Source organism: Raphanus sativus, chromosome 6 (genome assembly GCF_000801105.2).
Source record: "Raphanus sativus cultivar WK10039 chromosome 6, ASM80110v3, whole genome shotgun sequence".
In the NCBI taxonomy this organism is placed as follows: Eukaryota; Viridiplantae; Streptophyta; class Magnoliopsida; order Brassicales; family Brassicaceae; genus Raphanus; species Raphanus sativus.
In genome coordinates this window covers 1,804,566-1,819,696 of record NC_079516.1, presented here as the reverse complement: position 1 = coordinate 1,819,696, position 15,131 = coordinate 1,804,566, and the positions used below count along the sequence as shown (strand labels likewise).

Here is a 15,131-nt window from a genome sequence, read left to right as displayed (position 1 = left end):
TATAGAGATGTTTTAATGAAGTATTTCTTTTTGTATTTATTATTTATTTTTTCTATATATAGTATATTTAACTATTCTATTTTTTTTGCTTTTGTATTGTGTTATATAATAATATTTATATGTAATATTTATGTTAAATATATTCATTACTTACCTATTATTATTTTATAATGTAAGCCACATGGCTTTTACGGAATTGAGATTTATATTCAGACGTGGACACTATTTGATGATTTCTTCTATTTATAATTTTATGCATTTTGATTTTCAAATTTTAACTATATATCTATTCTTTTTCACGTTTTGTATTTTTGAATGTTTGTATTGAATACATTAGTGCTTTGTATTTATGGTTTGCATAATAGATAGTTTTTAAAATAGATTAGTAAAGTAATCTAATTTCTTTTTAAAGTTGCTTTCATTAAAATAAATAAATAAATTCACCCATTGTTAAAATAAGTTAAAATTTGTAAATCATGTAATAAATTTTTACAAGAAAAAAATTCTTAACATATATTTTGTAACTCACATAAATATATTGTCTAATAATTATATATATCATTATTTTCTTTATTTTGAATCTACCAGCAATATATTACAAAAACTTAATTATTTACACAATATAAATTTAATAACTAACTTTTAATTTATGTGTTATTTAAAATATGCTATTAGAAAATTTTGAAATTTTAATATTCACTACAATATTAATAAAAAAATAATTTAACATTTTATCTTTTATTTACAATTATAATAATATTTTTTGGAAAATATATAAAAATTTATAAATTAATGCATCAATTTAGTGACAAAATATTTAAAATTCATATAATCTTCAAACTTTAAATAGTCATGTAATTGTTCAAATATGTTGACTAAATATACATTTTTTAAAAAAAAATCCATCACATCCAAATTTACAAAAGATAAAATGTTAGGTCTTAAAGTATAACTTTTTAAAATACAACACGAAAAAATATTCTAAAATTAAAATATTTAATATTTGAAATCTAAATTTAGTAATAAAATTAGAAAACTTAATACCATAACATTAAAAATATCCTATATTGATAATTTTTTTAAAAATGATATCATATACCAAAATATTATATATTAATAATGTCAAATAAGAAAATTAAAACAATAAAATTAAATAGTTCAACAATATAAAACACTAAAATGTAATTTGTACAGTTAAAATGTTTAGTTATACATTTACAAAATAAAAACAAATATCCGTGCGGTTGCGCGTCTCGAGATCTAGTTATCATTTAACACGCAATCATATAAGAACGAAAATTATTCGAACATAATAGTTATAAGATTTTAACATGATTTCTTAGGAGATTTGTATTATAAATTTTGGTATTTAACTAGCTACACAGTGACGTTTGGCTTAATATAAATTACCCTATTCCAATCTTCTCTGGTGGAGAATCTAGCGATGATGTTTTTGAGTCTTTTCTGCTTTGTATTTTTTTTTCTGGATACTTTTAATAGATGAGTTTGGTCTACACGACGAATTTTAACACACTGTACTTTCGTCATCAATGACCCAAAAGCAGTATGGCAACTGCGTCATGGAAGTCAGCGCATAGCATGCTTCCTAATAGAAAATACAGAAATTTTGAATTCTTCATCTATGATTTTGATATTGTGTACAACGTTCACACACGGTAGTAATACTAATAACCAAATTCTATACATTCCAGTTATAGCCATTTGACTTTATATTTAATGGATTAGAAATCATTTAAGTTAGTTTCCACTCTCATCAATTAGTCATCCAATGCCCATTTTTTTTTTTAATTTTAAATATTATGGTTTGTGTATCATCAATGAATTGGAAGAGTTGGAATAATAGATAATTGATATATAAAAAAATAATAGAGCCTGCTCTGTTTCTACATTATCCTTCTCACGTTACCTTCTTACAAGATGCAAAAGCAATCATATTCGCTTGTCCTCTTTAGACCGTCATTACTGAAACTGCATTTAAATGGCGTTTTGCTGACTCTGCTTTGTCTTCCTGCAACATATAAACACCACCTAGTACATCAAAGAAGAAACCATGTTTTGAGTTTTAGATTCTTGAGAGCGAGTGGATATCTTCAGACAATTAATTGCTCTCTCTTGTCGCATCGAGAGAGCAGATGCCAGAGGGACACAAAACTCTGACTTGCACCATGTACTGAATCTACAAATAAATAATACTACAAAAGTCTTAAAATGCTTAAAATCCCCTAGACATTATTTGCGAAGTGATTTGCCACATGTCTTCTCTACAATCGTTCTCACAAAAATAATTGTGACGTGGCGACTAAGATTGATGACATGTCATATAATTAAATATGACATGGACAATTACATTTAATGATGATATATATTTTTGGAAATCTTTTTAGAATATGGCAATAACTCATATATTACATTTAATATTGATTTATATTTTTGTTAAACTTTGTAGAATATGGTAATAACTCATAAATCAACACTAAAATAAATATATTTAAATGAAACATTTTGAATTTCGAAATATTATATAATTTTACTTTTATAATTATAAAAAAATTATTATGTAAAATTGTCTAAATTTTCTGAATTTTAAAAAAAAATAAATCCTAATATCATTAGTTTTTTTAGACATCTACAAATTAGATAATATATATATAGTTTTTAATTTTTGATAACTATAAAATTTTATATGATTTTTAGTAATTTTGTACAAGTTGATTTAATACATTTAACCAAATGAAATAAATAATTTTTTTATCTAAGATTTTAACCATATATACATATATATTCTTAAATATAATTTAAATACATATATCAAATGGCAATGTCTCTAATAATTGTGACGTGGCTACTAAAATAATTGTGACATGGCTACTAAAATTGATAACATATCTTATAGATTAATATGACATGAACAATTATACTTAATGTTAATTTATATTTTGGTAAATTTTTTAAAATATAGTAATAACTCATATATTACATTTTACTGTCGATTTATATTTTTGGACTTTTAAAAAATATGGTAATAACTCATGACTCATCATTAAAATAAATATATTCAATTATGAATTTCAAATTTTGAAATATCATTGAAATTAAAAATATTTCAAAAATATATAAAATTAAAAATTAAATCATTAAAATCAAATTAAATCGTAAAATCATTAGTTTCTTATATACATCTACAGATTTTATAAATATTGTTTAATTTTAATTTTTTGACAATTATGCAATTTTACATATTTATTAATATATTTAATTAAAATAAATAGATAGAAAAATATACCTAAGATTATAATTTTAATATATACATGCACATTCTTAAATATAATTCAAAATAAACAAAATTATTTTTATCTTAATTTTAATGTTCAGTTAAATCAAATTTATATTAAAATATTGATAAGAAAAAGAAAATTTATAATATTAATAAAAAAATAAATATAATTTATATTTATCTATTAAAAATATTTTAAAATTCTTTTACTGCACATGGTGCAGGAAAACACCTAGTTATTTTACAAATAGGCTCTTATTCATTTTCTACTACTATTACACTCATTAACTCATAAAACTAAAGACAGAAACACACAAAATAAACATATGGGAAACAGAAACAAATTGATAGCACTCCACAAAAGGCAAAGCTAATGAATGAAGATTTCAAATGCCTGACTTGGATTGTTTCCAGCGAGGATGAGAGAGATCTCAAGACGCTTGGTTAAAACATCATCATACGTGTTTGGAAGGTCGAAACCACGAGAAGAGCGCAACGGGAAGAAATATAAGCATTCCCATTCCTGCATCGTATAGCCATGCTAGGGAACGTACTGATTCCCACATCCCAATTCGTTTACTGACTGGCTTCCAAGCACATGCAATCTATAACAAGAGAGGATTACATTGTATTACAAGGTAACGAGGTGAGAAAGAAGGAAACTTACAGAAAGGATTCCCCATCCTGTCGGTACAAAAGCCAATAATACACAAGCTAATATGTCCGTCACTGACAACTCTGTAAGCACAACCTCTACGATTATGCCAGCTAGAGCCACCAATAAGGCAAGGCCTTGTACAAACCTAAGAACAAGCCGAAAACTGACAGCAATCTTCTGAATCAAGGCAAAGACCTATTTCAATGTACACCAAAATGGAGTTATATTAGAGCAATGTAAATGCAATATACTCTGAAAGAATTAAGTTAATTTATTGATAAACCAACCTTGAAAAGAACTAAAATCATCGCAAATGCAGCCCATGACCAACCATACACCTGGACCAGCACATGTATAAGTACTATATTATTAAGCAGTAAAGATCATAAAGAAACCCCTGGTTATAAAATTACAAAATGAGTACTGCTACTTCTTCAACTAGTTTCAGACTCATGGAATTACAAGACATGGTGCTGTACCGCAAATGAAGTATCTGATCCATACAGGTTCAGTTTGTAGACAATACCATACTGGAAGATAAAGAATCGCAGACTTAATATGGTCTCCACTATCCTCCCGCTCAAGGTCCCAATGTGAGACTGTGTCGATGTAGGAAAGATATTAGTTTCCCGGATCCAACAAGAGTTACAAAAATCTGGAAAATGGAGAGTTCTTAATTACCAGTTCTTCTTCCCACCATGCTTCCCAGCTTTCACCTCCTTCCACACCAATCCCACCACCTCTGTAGAAGAGCCAGTTTCTCCATTCTTTGAAGTCTTCCACCACTCTGAAAGGAGAAAAAAAAAATCTTGCTGAATGAGGGAACATGTTGTTGCTCAACAACACAACACTAAATCAGACAAGCACTACTTACTTATGCCTCTCAAATCCAGAAGGGTTGAACAGGAAAGGAGCAAAGAGCCAAGAGAAAGCCAGGAAACAGCTGCTTATAGTCAGAAGTATGTAGGAAACAGAACTAGCCTCATCATTTCCATAAGCAAGGTAGACAACCAGTAAGAGAACAACCTCCATCCTTAGAGAACCGAAAAGCATACCAATGAATCTTCCATCCTTTACGATGGCTAAGAGGTTTACATAAGACACAAAGAGTATACCCTTTAACAAAATGACTTCTAGAATAGAGACGGTAGTTCTCAGAAAATTTGACATGCTTGATAACAAACCCTCTTCCAGTGGCTTGGTACTGTTGACAAACACTGTTTATCACATTCCTAGCACCACCATGGAGAAGTGTCCGTCCAAAATAATGGGCTCTTGTGCCAAGAGAAAATGTGAAGAAGACAGTACATAACTGAAACTGCATAGTTGTGAAACTGACAATGGCCTACAAAGTGGAAGATGGTTAAATGAATAAGTTCCTCTTTCAAAACAAAACACACAAAAGTAAAATGGTTCAATTTCACCAAATGACTATATGTCATCAATGAACACTAATTCAGAACACATGCTTCACTGCTCTGTAGATAATCAAGTAGATGAATGATCAAACTCAGAACACATGTCGGTCTCCAAGGATATTCTAACCAAGTACCTGGAGAAAACCATGTTCCAAAGTAAAGCCTAGAATCATTGGCAGAGCAGTGAAGACACCAATCTGAAACAGAAACTGAGCACTGAGGGCAGCACTAAGTGCAGCATTGTCCACAAGAATAGCTCTTTCTCGAATAGTATCTCCAACTCCAGAAAGTGCCTATTAAGAAAATAGGTAGTACAAGAATCATCAGCCATGAAGAAAGCACATGCATCATAACCAACATAGGTAGCCATGCTTACCAGGTATGCCTTCCCATACAAGAAAATATACATAGTAAGCACCGTCAACTGCAAGAGACCATGTAAAATGTCAAAACATCAGTATTGAACTTGGATCTTATCAGTGGCTAATGATGCAAGACTTATTTTATAGTGTCTGCAGCTAAGTTTGTTGCGGAGGTAAAATGAGCTAAGGCTGCAAAATTACTGAATCATTTGAGGGTCCACACATACCATTGAACAGAAATAGAAGCCAACAGTTGTAAAGTAGAATGACATCATTCTAAAGAAATCAAGAAGCTGGCCAAGTCTGTATACATCTCGACTTAGAACCTGTTCACCATTACCACCAGCAACTTTTCCTTCAAACAGAGCTATTTGATTGAGCCTCACATCTCTCCCTTTGCCCACCTGTAAGCAAAATTAATACACATATATGTATATTATATACTGTTCATTTTTTCCATTTTTAAAGAGTTTAAAGTACAGACCTGAATATACTCATGATGAGTAATATTCCCTTGACGTAGAATTGAGTTAAAACCTGAAAATCATAGCACCAAAATTCAAAATGGCTCAACATTAACTTTTAACCATTTGTGTATGTTCTTATCAGTCAACGAATCGGCTTTACCAGCAAATATATCTTCACTAGTATTGATGATCCGAGAGGCCTTGCTGATACCACCACGAGTGATATGAAAAACTCTGTCAAAGACATCTGAATGACCATAATGCATGCGGATCCTGACAGAATAAGGATTCCATATGAGTTTAAGTCAAGGAAGATAACCTTATTGGTGCATGGTAGCAGTAACTTACTTCAAGGGTTTGCCTAATACTCGTTGGCCAAGAGTTACATAGCTAGTTTCTTGATTGGACACGAAAGAGGCCAAGGAGGAGACACTTCATTATAAACAATTAATGTAAGATGAAGTATATATACTTTAAAATAAGAAAATAGATATATACGAATGTCTGGTGTTCACACCTTCCAGTAAATACATGTTCCCGAACTCCAAGAATGGTAGGTGGTCTAATACCATGGTCCCGGTCAAATTCTTCCAAAAGATTTCTCATCTTCAAGGCTTCTTCAAAGTAGTTATCCTAACAAATAACCAAAAAAATACTCTTTATAAATCTTATATTATACTCCCTCTGTTTTAGAATGTAAGTAGTTTTAGGGAAAAAGTTTGTTTCAATATATAAGAAGTTCTAGTATTTCAATGTAATTTTTACCTTTATTGAATTGTGTGTGACCAACTAAATAGTAGATGATTTTTTATAATTGGTTGAACTTACATATTAAATGATATTTGTATTAAAAACAATAATTTTCTTAATAATAGTGCTTTTAGCTAAAACACCTTACAAATAAAAACAGAGGGAGTATAGTTTACTAAACTGAATTTCTAGAAAACCTTAACTATAACAAGCTCACAGAAGATCTTGAAAGAAGGATGCATACTAACCTGATTCATATCAATAGTCTGGAGTGCATTTCCGCGAGTAAACACAATGGCATGGTTCTGATTCTCAGTTTTGCATTGGCCAAGTTTCGGGTCCCCAGGCAACCTTATGGAGTAAACTTCCTGCGTATTTACATGTTTTAAACATTAAGGAAACACGAACACTAGATTCTTGAACTGGTTACACAGATGATCAGAGTGTACCTTATCCTTTCCACTTATGTCGGCCTTCACAAGCTTTGAATAATATTCTTTATGAGATTTACCCTCTTTAAGAGTATCAACAACATCGATATAAGCAATGCGGAGGGCTTCGTTTCTGACAAAAGAGTGAAAAACAGATTAGCTTTTGGTAATAACAGAATGATAGCCAGAATCTTCTTACCTTTGCATTAGCAATGCAATGTCAGCAGCTTCAGGTTTTTGATCTTCTTTCTGTCTTCCATACATTTGGCATGTGACAACATATGTAAACTTTAGATCTGCTTGTGCCCTTGCTTCAGGAGATAACTCAAATCCTTTAGCATCCGTTGGGTCATTACCGTGAAGTGTGGATTCCTCGTCTGTAACTGGTTGATGAGATACCCCTTAGAAAAAAAAAGCTTGACCAAAAAATGATATGTCTAAAGAAACCACTTAGCCTGATCTTTACCTCTTCCAGCTTTTCTCTCCAGATAAGACTGAAGCATGAGAGCTTTCCTATAATACATCATCCCTCGAACTGCAGATATAACACATAAACTCTTGAGATCTTGAAGTGAAACAGTGTATCCCCAAGAAAAAAAAGGTGCAGTGTGATTTGTTTTAACTACCTGTTCTAGCTAACGTTTGTCCACGGTAAGAAGCCCAAAATCGAAGTTCAAGTATGTCTCTCTCATTATGTAGATCACCTTCTAACGCATTTTCATCTTGTCCTATTCGTGCAAGAAAATTTTTCCACTCATCTGCAACATATTAAATTTTAATGAAAACAATTTTAGGCTAGAAGCATAACAGAATTAACTTATAATCAGTAAGAAACATAAAAAAAAAAAGCTAGGCAAATTTCATTCCTGGATATGTTTTCTGAAGGTAAAACAAGATTGATATCCCATCCTCATTTCTATTAGTGAGTTCAGACATGCTGTATAGCACAACCTCAGAACAATATGGAGTGAACACACTGAAAACAAAAGTTTAAAGGAAGATACAGTAAGCTTCCGAAGAGCTTATAAATTTGGATAAAATGATTGAAGTATGGTAAAGGAAATACCTGAAGGATAACATTTGGTGGACAGGCTTTGGTTGTGGCACATCCATGAAAAGAGAATTGGTGAAGAATTGAAGTCTGCGTCTGGCCTCAAGATTTCTAGGAACATGCTGCGCTGTAGAATCGTTGATAGTAAGTAGAGAGTACAATCTTTTGACGAGAGCTTTCTGTAAACCATAACTAAGTATCAGACTGTAGCAGTTATAGCCTTTTACAATGAATAATATATATCATCAATGTACCATCTCGGGATCTTTAGGCCATCTCAACTTTGTAAACAGCCGGCCTTCATTCCTTGCTCGAGCTAACAGGTTCCACGTGTCATATTGATCCCTACACCAAGGAACATATTTTTGAAGCAAAGAAAAGAAAAGCTTGATATAGGATTGTTGCCAAATCATCGAGTTTGTATGTACCTCATATCAGCAGCTAATATTTCAACGAGAATAACATTGTAGAGATCTTGAAGTGCTTTGGTAGCTCCTGTTGCATGCTCCGGTGTTTCATTTTCTTTCTGTCCAAGAAAAAAAATATATGAAGATTAATACTACTATAACAATAGAGAAAGTACAATCTTTTGAAGATTAGTACTACTACTATAGTAATAATAATGATTAAGAACCGGTTACACTTTCTGATAAAGACATAATAAGCAATGGTAATGTGAATACCAGGACTCCTAAGAGTGCAGTCACTTTCGTTATAACAAGGGAGAGCTTCTTCAAGTGAAAATCAAGATGTACAGTTCTCATCGTTATGTTGTCCTGGATGTCTCTGAAGATTCTGTCCGCCCTACAAATTATTCACAATAAATATCATCCCTTGTCCAGCAAATATATGTGCTGTGTCATTTTAGGGCTGACAAAACCCATTACCAAAATTTCCCTTCGGCTTCCAGCGTTGTTATTAGGACACGTTCAAGGCTGTAATAGACTTCCTCAACAGCATACTTCATAAATACATCCTTTTCGATCCTCTTCACTATCTCCTCTTCTGACTTACTCTCAGCAGCAATCTCTGTGGCCAATAATATCTACAGTAGATAATATGAAAAAATAACTTTCACTAAGAATTGTCCACATATAGCCACACTAAAACATTGAATTATAATACAGAGGAGGAACAAAACTATACCTTGTTGGAAAGAAGAAATAGAGGCCACTGAACCAGTCTACTTCCAGAACTCTTGGGCATCAGGAGCAAGTCCATCTCACTAGGAATTAATGGTTTCATATGAGAGAAAGTGGGTAACAATGAAACCATAAAGAAATATGAAGCTAAGAGCAACCATAAGGCACAGGTACAGCTTAGTTATTGAATAGCATAAAGCACTTACAAATCAGTGATGTAGTCTTCCTCTCGTAGACATTTTATTATTTGGTTCCAAAATGGAGCAAAGTGAGCTGCCTCTACTCTGTTCTTCTTATCCAAAACCTTTGTATTGATAACCACATGCAAATATGAGAAGAAAACTAACATACATTCATTTAGGAAACTAGTGCTACAAAAATGTAAAACAGGCCAACATAGAGGGAAGTAGCTTCACTACCTCATGAGAAGGATCACAAGTCCTGCTTATGATTTTGATTAGAGTCAAAGGCAATGAAGACGATAAAAATGTTAATAATAGTTAACAAATATAAAGGGACATGTGCAGGTAAAATGACAAAAGATGGGAAGGAACCTAACCGGTCGGTAATAGGGACATGAAGAGCCTTAATAAAGGCCCCTGGAAACTTCTTAAATTGCTTGTGAATTTCTTCTAGAGATCTTATCTGCGAAAATGGCAAGGCAACGTAAGGACCTTAACATCTTAAATAGAGTGTAGGAACAGTTATAAATATCTTGATTTTTGACATTTCTAAGACAAAAGAGAAGTAGCCACACTTACCTTCCCCAAACGAGCTCTCACGCAGAGCAAGAAACCCAAAAAAGCAGAGACAAGGGTGTAGAATATATGGATGTCTAACAGGTATATCTGCATTATATGAAAGATAATGTTACAATACAATGATGGAAAACATTCATCCTAACTGAACAAACTTCACCAAGATTGGTAAAATATTTTTTCATAACAAAATCCTCCCAAAATTGAAGTGGTTCTCTAAAAACAACTACTTGATTCAGTGATTGCTCCCAGCAAAAAAAAAAAGTGTCAACCCACATGTAAATACCACTGAACTTACAGCAACAACAGGAGCCCATAAACTGGCAACAGTCAGAGTACTATAGTTTCCTGCATCGATCCAGATAAAGAAAAATCATAGAAGAATGAATTATTTGAGATTATCAGTACACATGTATCAACAAGAAACCTAATAGTAGAGCTAATAACATTCCCAGTGGAACTTATTCTATACTTACTTCTTGACACAAAATCATGCCAGGAATAAGGAATATTACCATGTTTCACTATCATCCTTGTTGGACTAACGAGCGGCTCAATCTGCAAATTCATAGTATTATGATGTAATAGTCATATATGTCACTTGTAACCACAATATCAACATGTCATCACAAATTATGCTTCCTGTCAAAAGAACCAACCTGAAGAAAGTACGCAAACGAGAACTTTGCAGACAGTACAACAAGCCAAAACAGCAAGTACCTGCGTCATACGAATGGGGTTCAGCACATCCTTTACAGATTAAAAACATACAGATAGCTAAAATAAGGTGAAGAGGCTAACTTTATATAATCAGATGTCCTTTCATACATGCCACGGCCAACATAATGTCTCTCCTGAAAATACAATCAAGTTAAGTAAAGCATCAGAGATTATGACTGATGATCCAGATATTAAACCATGAAATAAAAGAGAAACCTGGCGCCACATCCACTTGAAGAATCGGATCAAAGTCCACCCATCACATTTATTAGCAATGTTGTGACAAGTTGGGACACGCATCAGGATACTAGAAAACAACTGAACACCACCATAGATGGCTATGAGAATCACATAAAGCTTGAACATGACTGAATCAGAATTTGGTTTGCTATCTTCTTGAAGTGCTCTCCTGCACACACACACACACACACAAACAACTATCAAACAAGGGAATGCAAAAACCACCTTCCAAAAAAAAAAGTGAAAAAATGCCAGAAGAAGTTTCACATACACATAGAGGAAAGATATGAAGACAGAAGCAAGACCAAACCAAACGAAACGGAGAAACATGCGCAAAACAGCCAGACGTCTTGTATTAGAATAAGCACCATACATCATGATGACATCCAGAACACTTTTAAAAAACTTCATCACAACATAAGTTGGACCCAGGCTGAGAATCTCACGCAAAGTCTTCCTGGAGACCAGGCGTTTTTCATTGAACGCAACTATGGCTAGTGCCTGTAAAGTAGTACCCTGTTAAGAGTGTGGAGACATACAAACAATCCTGAGATGAGATTTACAAACCTGAAACGTCATAGCGAGGAATATCCATAGCCGATGGAAGCTGTGGTAGAGATGCAAAAACGTTCGGTGCTCAACGAAGGAAGTCTTTCCTCGATGTTTCTCCCTACCGGTTTTAACCTCGAACTACAATAACAACATCATCAGATGATGGTCATCTCTCCAAAGAACAAACCACAAGAGAGCTGAGTACGACACCAACACTACTACACAGGCCAACACTAACTTCAATCAACCTCTAACACAAACCTTTCCTCTCGGTATAGGTTTCTGAAAAAAAGATAAACTTGTTCGCCACGGCCAACCAAGCTCGAAGCACCGAAGCGACCTAGAAAATCAAAAACGTCAGCAAGCAACAGAGAAGGAAAGTGACCAAACAGAAAGATATTAATATTTCTTTTTACCAAAAATACTCATTGAAGTCATCATAGTTTCTCCAAGCTGAATGAGGTACTCGACCATTGCCATTGTTAAAAGCTTCCTGCACGTACCAACATGTTATAACATCCAATGTCATAGCATGACTATTAAATCAAAACCAACAACACTGTTTTAAGAAAAAGGAATAATCATACATGAGAAAGCACAATCATGTTGTAATACAGGACATTTTGACTAGAAAAGCAATTACCATTGATTTATATCTAGAAATATACATGCAATGAAACATATGTCAACATCATGTATTAATACGAGAAAATGTAATAGCCCCCTCAAGTAACACAATAAATTAACTAAAAGCAGTAGTAGATGACTCTATATCCTAATCTAGCAAACATTGTCGTGCTACATTACATGGTGCATGTTCTCTATTAAGAAGCAGCAATGTGGTGGGATCAAAGGAGACTCTCTCAAGAGGGTGAAAGAGCATACCGCTGATACAACTTCATACAGTGGAGCAATAACATGATCAAGGAATGACACACATACACCATCATCAGAGCCACAACTATCTACTGGTACACAACTCTCAGCTGGACGAGCAACCTTCTGGCGTAAGATCTCATCCATTTCTCTTACCATCTACATAAAAAAAATATTCAGCATGAGCACATATTAATATAAAATGAACAGCATATGATTAGTAAACTTACCATAGAACCAGTAGCAATTCAGAAACGTTAGAAGATTTTGCATACAATATCAAAAACTTACATGGTGGAATATGTAGCACAAACATTCCGGAAGGAACCGTATGTTGGCAGCTTCACCCCAAACCAGGTAATACAAAGAGAGGTATAGTAGTTTCTTTTCTCCACTGATGGCCTCTAAACTGCATCTTACAAAAATCGGAGTGAGCATGCAAGAATGTGTAGCAGGAAAAAGATAAGGAGGATGGGATAATATTACTTGTTCCATGCAGGTCGAATACACAGGTAATCACACCACTTAATGTAGTTGTCTAGGGACTTCAAAAACACATTACTCACTGCAGCATCATCAAGTTTCTGAGAGAGAGAGCATAAGATAAAAAAAGTTACTCATGAAATCTCATGTGGCATTAATCATATGAAAATCAGAACCTTTAGTGCTTACATGTTCTGTTTCTCCAGGGATATTAAGGCGGGACTGCTCATTAGACAGAAGAAGAACTATATGTTCACGCTGATTGCAGACGCTGTCTCTCTGAGGCCATAAGCATTGATAATATTTTATAATGAGATGATTTAGAGCTAGAGCATTAACACATACATAATACACGAAAGATCATTTCCCAATACAAAAGAAAAGATTCTAAAAATAGACAAACCTGAAACCCAAATATATAGTGGAGAAAATCAAACATATCAGCATTCCTTGTTGCAGGAATGGGGAACTCAGCAGGCAATTTTGGCAGGCATGGAGAATACTTCAACGCTGCAACTGCCCCTTGCACCTCAGGGAAAGCCGTCGTGGCATTTTCCGTGACAGGAGCATCAAGAGGAACAATGTTGTAGGCAAGACAAGTGTCCTCACTCATTGCAGCATCCGAATCATTAGCATGCTTCAGCTGTAGTAGCAGAAAGTTTGATTATTATTATTAACTGCAATTTCTACAGAGATGCTTTGACCAAAAGTGGACTGAGTAATAATGTGAACAACCTCTTCAAAGATCTCTTTTGAAACCTGCTTCAACACATGTTCCAGAACTTTAAGGTTGGCCAAGATTCTTTTTCTTTCTACTGTTTTCCGCTCTATCCTGAAAAGCCAATATCAAAAAAAAGTTTGGACAAGAAGTAAGATATAACAGAGTGATGTCGTGTTCACATACTTATGGTATTTATTGTTAGTATACACATACTCGTCAGTGAAAGCGCCTGACTCACGGAGCTGATTTTCCTCCTCCTTTAACGTGTCAACATGATTGTTCTTTTCTCTGTACCGCTGGTAAAAGCCTTGCAGTCGGTTAATATCTTGACTTCTATTTATGGTCCCAACGACACTTTTTTCAATTTTTTGCTGAAATAAACAGTTTATATGAGTATGCAAAACCATGAGAAGACCAAAGAAGAATAAGAAGCAACCTTAATAACGGACATCAATCCGGTTCTAAATTGTAAAAGACCTCTGTCTTCATTATTAGGGTCAAGTTTTTCTGCAAGCGAGCGAGCATGCTCACATACTGCATCAAAAATAGTTTAAAAAAAAAAAATCACAAACAATGGCTTAATTAAAGCTAAAACAAGAAAAAGCTTACAGATCCTAGCTATGATGGGGTCTTCAACTTGGAATTCATCAGCAGCTCTCAGAATAGCATCTATGTCTCTGCCCCCCTGACCAGGACCACCACGACCAGCAGCAGTAGCTTCTCCTGTTCTATCCCTTTGTAACGCAGCATTAACTAGCCGCTCCCATAGAGACTCCACTCGAGACATTTTAACGAGTGTTGTATCACTCATGGAAGACTTAGTGAACAAGGTTGAAACTGAAAGCTACCTCGCCTGTCTTTATAATAAGTTTCGAAAGTTTCTTTAGGGATTAGTTATATAAACTTTTACACAAAGAAAGGAAAAGTTTTACACAAAACCATTGCAATGAAGGAAGGAATCTATGTCCTTATAAAATAAACAAAAAAGAAACCACGTTGGCAAGAAAAATAAGCGAACCGGCTAAACTCACATTTACTTTTAAATTTAAACCAACACGGTTAGTTCAAGTTAACCCTTTCCTTATTTAATTCTCAACCCGACCAAACCGATGGGATTGATATATATAGGTCTGGGTGTTCGGGTATCCGTTGGCGTTCGGATCGGGTTTTTCGGATTTTCGGGTTTATACTCCTAGGTCTCATAGTA

At 33.8% G+C, this 15,131-nt stretch overlaps 1 protein-coding gene across 1 annotated transcript; it reads right to left on the bottom strand.

The window, feature by feature from the left end:
* Positions 1-3,486: 3,486 nt before the first annotated feature.
* On the bottom strand, positions 3,487-14,800 carry LOC108813095 (callose synthase 9-like). Its single transcript, XM_056989546.1, is given in 50 exon segments — positions 3,487-3,748; positions 3,751-3,771; positions 3,774-3,900; positions 3,963-4,148; positions 4,241-4,291; positions 4,433-4,552; positions 4,635-4,740; positions 4,828-4,986; positions 5,069-5,298; positions 5,506-5,664; positions 5,748-5,795; positions 5,961-6,137; positions 6,218-6,270; positions 6,361-6,473; positions 6,549-6,632; positions 6,718-6,833; positions 7,199-7,318; positions 7,400-7,514; positions 7,581-7,764; positions 7,848-7,916; positions 8,008-8,142; positions 8,251-8,357; positions 8,448-8,611; positions 8,687-8,777; positions 8,861-8,958; positions 9,116-9,236; positions 9,320-9,477; positions 9,579-9,657; positions 9,781-9,878; positions 9,994-10,015; positions 10,134-10,219; positions 10,336-10,422; positions 10,631-10,680; positions 10,848-10,890; positions 10,992-11,052; positions 11,134-11,186; positions 11,269-11,461; positions 11,564-11,793; positions 11,860-11,982; positions 12,106-12,184; positions 12,261-12,337; positions 12,730-12,879; positions 13,012-13,129; positions 13,207-13,304; positions 13,393-13,482; positions 13,607-13,846; positions 13,939-14,035; positions 14,138-14,295; positions 14,361-14,458; positions 14,534-14,800. Coding segments are annotated over 50 exon segments (5,727 nt in total). The 5' UTR covers positions 14,736-14,800; the 3' UTR covers positions 3,487-3,665.
* Between the last annotated feature and the right edge of the window lie 331 nt (positions 14,801-15,131).